The sequence below is a fragment of the Culex quinquefasciatus genome, chromosome 3 (genome assembly GCF_015732765.1).
Source record: "Culex quinquefasciatus strain JHB chromosome 3, VPISU_Cqui_1.0_pri_paternal, whole genome shotgun sequence".
Classification (NCBI taxonomy): Eukaryota; Metazoa; Arthropoda; class Insecta; order Diptera; family Culicidae; genus Culex; species Culex quinquefasciatus.
Genome location: NC_051863.1, coordinates 18,605,189 through 18,612,061, shown reverse-complemented (window position 1 = coordinate 18,612,061; position 6,873 = coordinate 18,605,189). Strand labels below are relative to the sequence as shown.

Sequence of the window (6,873 nt, the reverse complement as noted above, 5' to 3'; positions counted from 1 at the left end):
AATTTCAAAAGTTAATAGATTTTAAATTTTTCCAATTTTTAGATTTTTTTAAAAGAATTTTTAAAAGTTTAAAATATTTAAAGGAAATAAAAACTTTAACATTTTTAAAATTTAAAAAATATATTTTGTAAAATTTTGTATTTTTTTTTTTTGATTTTTTTTAATTTTTAGAATTTTTTAAATTTGTTTTATTTAAAATTATCAAAAATTTAGTGCAAAAAAAAGAGAATTTTTTAATTTTTAGAATTTTAAGAAACTTACTAATTTTTAAAATGCGTAGAATTTATAACAAATAGAATTTTTGATAATTTTTATTTAAAAATATAAATTATTTGAATTTTAGCATTTTTAGAATTTACAATTTTGGAATTTTAGAATATAAAATTTTTAGAATTTTAGAATTCAAAATTTCAACTCGTGCGACTAACGTTTTGGGAATTTATGAACTTTATAATGTTAGATTTTTAGTATTTATGAATTGAAAAATTTTGTATTTAAGAATTAGGGAATTTTAATATTTAAATTATTGTCAATTTTAAAATTTTCATATTTTAGAGTTTATTTTTTTTTAATATTTGAAGACTTTGAGAATTTTAAAGTAATGATTGTATAATTTAAGAATATTAACAATTTGCACAATATCAAGAAATTAAATGAATTTAGAATTTTCAATTTCTTGCATTCTTAAGTTCTGGAATGCTAGAATTTTAAATTAAGAATGAAAAACTTTATAATTTAATTTTACAATTATTAAATCAAATCAGCGTTGAAGTTTTTTTTAAGCATTATTGGATTAAAAAGTTAAGAATTTGTGATGTTCATCTAATTTTTAATTTCGATCGTCCAATCGCACTCCCAGCACACCTCCTCCATCGTTTCTAAAACATGACTCACCAGTTCCATTAGATATGGAGGCAACCTCCCGCGGAAAGTAAAACACCAAACACTAACGGCTTCCTCGATCACAAACTGGTTCCTTCCCGTCCCGTCTTCCGGAATGGCTCGCCGAGTAATCCATATTTCCCGTCCTCCTCTTCCTCCTATACCGCCACGAAGACCGCAATCTGGAATACAAGACAATTTGATTCGGTTGTCGCCCACTCCGGCCGGAACTTTCCGGCAGAAAAAGTAATTCAATCTAGAACACAACTTACCTTTAAACTGGCCAAAATCCTCCCAAAGCCTAAAACCAACAACAATTTGTTCGACTCGGTTGCAATCAAGTCCGAACAAGTTCAACTGAAGAGAACTGTCAAACTGTTTGCGTCGACGATAATCGACGTCGAATTGAAGGTAAATCGATGGAAAAAACAACGTCGGGCATGTCGAGTGTTTGTCGTACGTTTGTCGTCCTTTCGACCAATCGATATCGAAACGGTAAAATCAAAACCGTGCGACAACTCGTACGACGTGCGACATTTTTCAAACAGAGATACTGTGCACTAGAGTGAAAGAGAAAGCATGCTAAGTATTTTCATCGAAGTTTCGCTCAGCATGCTATCTCGTTCTTTCGTGATTGCGAAAATTTGGAAGAACTGTCAAAGTGCCAAACAGCCATCTTGATTTTGGACAAGTTTGTTAAAGTCGGGAAAATTTTGAAAAAAAAAAAAACAGTTTTACGGTGAGTTAATCCTTTTATTCCTGCATAAATTTGTATGATTTAAAATTCTTCTGTTTTAAGGCATGCAACCTGCTGCTAAACAAAAATGACTGCGTGCCTGCATCGCCGACCGGAACCTGCCTGCAAGTGCCAACCCTCGGAAGGACAATCTCTGCCGGAAATGGCCAACTCAATCCGTAGTGCCAGCTGAGCTCAGGGAAAATGGCCACGGTGGTTCCAAAGGAACTGAAATGGTAAGTAGCTCAGAACGCTCGAGTGTTAAGGATTACAAAAGATGGTTTCTTTCAGAAAGCCTATCGCGGCATCGCGAACAAACGCAAACTCCAAGATTGGCCATTCGCAACAGTGAGACCAGCATCGGGCTACTCCATTCATGAAGTCGTTCAATGACCCACCACAACCGCCACCGCCCTCGCAACAGAATGGCCACATCGGCGTCGGAGGTCGTGAACTGGACGCCAAGTTTCGTCGCGAGTAAGCGTCGGGGACAATTCGTCGTCCGCCTAAGAACTTCCACATTAATATGCCGCAGAGGTTCCAGAAGCGTAAGGCAGAGCGAAAACCTTCCGGAACAGTCTGAAGGGAAGTCAACCGAAAGCCGGTGGTAAAAAACGAAACTATTGGCACTACGCCCCCCGGGGCATGGCCTTCCTCTAACGTGGGATTTCTGCTCCAGCGCCTCTGACGAGACAGGAGAAACCGGGACCGACGTTTTACTTCACCATCCGATAGAAGCTCAGTGGATAAGGCGGGAATCGAACCCGCGTCTCATAGCATCATCGGGATCGGCAGCCGAAGCCGCTACCCCTGCGCCACGAGACCCAAAGCCGGTGGTAGAGGAACCAATATTGCGAGATTTTTGGTTAAACAATTATTCTTTACATTTCTCAACCCGAACTAACTTTTCCTACTTCCGGGTCAAATAATTTTGCATCACCCCAAAAAGTGGGTTTTATGATGGAGATGGATCGACAAGGACGTCGACTTGAGATGACATATGGCACATCGGCGGAATCGACCTCGCTTGACGTCAACAAGCTGAGGAACCATACTTCCGTTACGCTCAAATCGGCACCGGCCGCCATCAGGGGCAAAGCATCGTTTACGATTCAAGCCGTGAGAACATGGCCAAGGTCGGGGTCGGTGACCTGAGCCGGTCAAATCGAGACCAGAGTCAACAACAAGACGATTCCGGGAGGTCATCAACGGAATCTGGCGATGCAGGTTGTAAGCCGATTGCGGCCGGAAGGTTTTTTTTTGTGAGAAAAATTCCAAATTAATTTAAAAAAAAACTTATCATAACTCCATACTTTTACTCTCTCCCTATAGATATGCAGCGTCTCTATCAGTGGCATCGGCACCACTCGGGCCTCCTCCGACGATAGCGTGGTCAACACTACGAGGAACGTTCTGACACCGAGATCAAGAAGGAAGCTTGAAAGAATCCTCAGCGACCGGAAGCCCATAAGCTGACACTTAACAAAACAAGCAGCAGCAGGAAGCTTCGTTCGTCAACCCGCCAAAGATTGTCGTTCAGCGGCCCACCATCGACCTGTACGCCGAGGTCAAGGAACGTCTCATGTTGCGTCGCGAGAAGGACCTGTGAAGGAGAGATGGAACGCAAGCAGGCCGCGGCCGGGAATCTGCAGGAGCTGGAGCAGAAGCTGAAGAACAAGAGGATGAAGACGGAGGACAGGGGTCTTCACTGGTCAAAGACGTTCAGCGAATCGAGCGAGGGAAAGAGCCGTAGCGGTCAAGGTGGCGATTAGAATGACTACAGATCAACGGTACGAAAGGCACGATTGGTACGGTGGAGAATGTGATGGACCTCTTCGGCTGCTGTCGAAGCATTGGGAGGACGACATCCAGAAATTCTCACCCAGCCGTATTCCGGAATTGCCACGCGTGACGGCTATGTCCTGACAAGTGCCCTCGGAACGACAAGTGCCCTCGGAACGACAAGTGCCCTCGGAAAAGATTCGAAGGACGGGCACGGCCCTGCAAGTGCACACCTAACGACCCTAACGACGGTTGTAATGCTGCACGAACGAATCAGACAAGTTTGTCAACTTTATAACCCGTGTCCATCCCGTCCTTTAGTGCATTTACTCAATGGACCGGTCTCTCGCCGATTCTCGTTAATTCTCCCCCAGGAAGTGCGCCAGGTTAACCCCACGACTGCAGCTGCCACAGGTGACCTGGGCCTCCTGGGAAAATCGAACGCCGCCGCTCAATTCCGCCACCGCCACCAAGAAACCCTTCGAATGGTCAATCCAGTGAAGGTGAATTTAGCACTGACCAACAAAATCAAATGTCAATCGCTGAATCGGCTGATACACTTGGGGACAAAGTCAGAAAACAAGGACCAGATCCTGCTTCCCGGTTTATACCATGATCAACGTTAGCCAGAACTGTCGTTAGGAGGACTACAGGGCGGTCAGTTTACCTCCTTGGACGGATTTTAATTCCCGGGAGTTTATCATTCAGTTCCAGAATCAAACAACGGCCTCGCAGCTAGAACACCTTGGAGGTCAACCAATGCCCTGTAAGGACAGGTAAAACAGTTATCCTTGATTTTTTTCCCAGCTAACCTTTCCCATTTCCAGCTCAAAAAACCTGCTTGATCTCAGCCTGCTTCACTACGAGGGGAGCAATGGGGCCACGACCGAGAACCGAGGGGTGCGCAGCGCTGCCCACCGGACAGAAAGGAACTGGCCCCGCGAGCAGCAAAAAGCAAATCACGTTCCGTCCCATCCCGGCGAAGCGTAGGAACCGGTGAGCAGTCTACAACCTCAGCTCCGATGGAAGGTCATGTGCCCTCGGAACGAAAGATCAACCGGAACCGATTCACGTTCCCGGTCAATTTTTTTGGTAATTTTGTTGTATCATTTTCGTGCAGTATCAGAGCAATAATTTGTTTTTTCCCTTTTAAAATAGGTTCTTGCAATCCGGAACAGTCACGCAGCACGGAACAGTCTCGCGGAACGGTCGCCATAGCTCTGGATTAGATTCGCCGGACGGCGGCCAATCTGTAAATGCTCTCGAAACAATGCTGCATGGAACAGGTTGTTGGACAGTCGCCAAATTGCAAGTTCCCTCGGAATTACACTGGACGGAACAGGCTCGCCGGACGGTCACCGCCCTGCAAGTGCGCTCGGCATGATGAACTAAAACTTGCACGGACGCGCCAAGTCAAGATCTAACGAATCCGGTCCACAATCCTGGCCTATTGTTTGACTAATTTCGGTAATTGATTTCTAAAATTAGCTTGATTCAATGTACTAATTGTTTATTTTCCTTTCAAAAAGGTTCACGCTATCCGGAATCGCCAAGTGAAACGGCAATAGACCTCGAGGTTCTGTCGGAAAGAGGCAGCACGGAACAGAACTGCCGGGCGGTTGCCAACCTACAAGTGCTTTCGGAACAACGCTGGACGGACATTGTTCCTTGGAATTCGTTCAGAAAGACGCAACACAGAACAGACACGACGCCCTGAAAGTTTTCCTCGGAACGTCGCTCATGGACAGCCTCGGCGGACGGTCACCGCCCTGCAGGTGCCCTCGGAATCACGGATGAAATGCTGCACGAACGCGTCCAGGTCTAAATCAACCGGAGCCGGACCTCACGTGCCTGGAGCGTTCCCTTGAAGACTGTCCAACCGGTGAATTGATATGCATTAGATTAAATTAACTTATTGCTTACAGTTTTATGAAAATAAACAAATCGAAACGCGAAAATTGCAGTTTTAATATCAACAAATCAAATGACAGATGAAAGAAAAACAGGAAGAAGAGCACAAAAAAGTGGTCGATGCGCGTCCGATTTTTCACCCCTACGTCGTTCTTACATCGCCCCCGCACGTAGGCCTCTTGCGATGTTCGAACAACCTTGACAGGTTGACGTTTCGGGTGCAAAATACCTTGATTCGGGTCTGATGCGTGTCTCAAAATCAGACCCGCATCGGCCCCTGTAGGACTGATCGTCAGAGCGACGATCAGACCCGATCGGCCCCGTATTTCTCACTGGGAAAGCTCTATTGAGTGTAATATTTTCATAAAATCCACAACCGCTTTTTTCCAGTGCACCCAATTCTAAGCAAATGCTGACAGTTTGCCCATCCATGGAAATTGCTTCGAAACTCGCGTGCGCACGGCGGTATTTGTTTACACATTTTCATTCATTCTCTTTTTGCCTTTGGAGTCCGCGCTCGTTCAAGTTTGTGTGGCCGGACCACCGCACCGATAGTAGCCCGAACCCCGCCGGAAATGCGTTACGGTCAGCTGGTGATGGGCCCCGCCGGCAGCGGGAAGGTAAGTCTTACTTTTCTTAATTTATTGTCAGGCGATTCAATTGAAACCGTTGATTTTAGTCCACATACTGCGCCACAATGCAGCGGCACGGTCACGACGACAAGCGGCTGATCAAGGTGGTCAACCTGGACCCGGCGGCGGAGCGCTTTGACTACCAGCCGTTTGTGGACATTCGCGATTTGATTCAGCTGGACGATGCGATGGAGGATGAGGAGTTGCACTACGGACCGAACGGGGGACTGGTGTTTTGCGTCGAGTATCTGCTGGAGAATCCGGACTGGCTGAAGAACCAGCTTTGTGGGGTTGGGGACGATGATGATGGGGAGGAGGGGGAGGTGGAGGCGGGGGTTGAGGAACCGGACGATGACTATATTCTGTTTGATATGCCTGGGCAGATCGAGCTTTATTCACATTTGAACGCGGGTCGGCAGTTGGCGAAACTGCTGGAGTCGTGGGACTTTCGGCTGTGTTCGGTATTTCTGGTTGATTCGCAGTTTATGATCGATGGGGCCAAGTTTTTGTCGGGGACGATGGCCGCGCTGAGTGTGATGGCGAACATGGAGTTGCCGCATGTGAATATTTTGAGCAAAATGGATTTGCTGAGTAAAACGAGCCGCGGGCAGTTGGACAAATATTTGGAGCCGGATCCACAGGCGCTGCTTGGGGAGGTCAGCAACGAGTCGTCGTGGGGTCGCAAGTACCGCAAGCTGTCCGAGACGATCGGGCTGTTGATTGAGGACTTTAGCTTGGTGAGATTTACGCCGTTGAACATCAACGACGAGGAGAACATTGCAGATTTGCTGTTGATGATCGATAACGTAATTCAGTTTGGGGAAGATGCCGATGTTCGTACGCGGGACTTTGATCCACCGGAACCTGAGGAGGACGACGACCCGGACAAGTATTACGGAGAGTGAATAAAGTGTTGAAATTAAACTAAAG

At 45.9% G+C, this 6,873-nt stretch overlaps 1 protein-coding gene and 3 long non-coding RNA genes across 5 annotated transcripts; 3 read left to right on the top strand and 1 right to left on the bottom strand.

Moving 5' to 3' along the window:
• Positions 1-1,499: 1,499 nt before the first annotated feature.
• On the top strand, positions 1,500-2,066 carry LOC119770619. Of its 2 annotated transcripts, none has more exons than XR_005278919.1 (3): positions 1,500-1,621; positions 1,682-1,854; positions 1,914-2,066. It is a non-coding gene; the product is annotated as an uncharacterized LOC119770619 (long non-coding RNA). The 2 variants fall into 2 exon arrangements; XR_005278918.1 differs by having other exon boundaries at positions 1,910-2,066.
• An 884-nt stretch (positions 2,067-2,950) lies between these two features.
• Positions 2,951-4,706, bottom strand: LOC119770618. Its single transcript, XR_005278917.1, has 3 exons — positions 4,184-4,706; positions 3,798-3,799; positions 2,951-3,055 (listed from the first exon to the last, which is right to left on the bottom strand). It is a non-coding gene; the product is annotated as an uncharacterized LOC119770618 (long non-coding RNA).
• Positions 3,021-4,362, top strand: LOC119770620. Its single transcript, XR_005278920.1, has 2 exons — positions 3,021-4,176; positions 4,228-4,362. It is a non-coding gene; the product is annotated as an uncharacterized LOC119770620 (long non-coding RNA).
• Positions 4,707-5,763: 1,057 nt separating the features above from the next.
• LOC6046354 (GPN-loop GTPase 3) lies at positions 5,764-6,872 on the top strand. Its single transcript, XM_001863536.2, has 2 exons — positions 5,764-5,931; positions 5,991-6,872. Exons 1-2 carry the CDS (start codon positions 5,887-5,889, stop codon positions 6,846-6,848), a joined length of 903 nt encoding a protein of 300 aa, XP_001863571.2. The 5' UTR covers positions 5,764-5,886; the 3' UTR covers positions 6,849-6,872.
• Position 6,873: the final 1 nt, after the last annotated feature.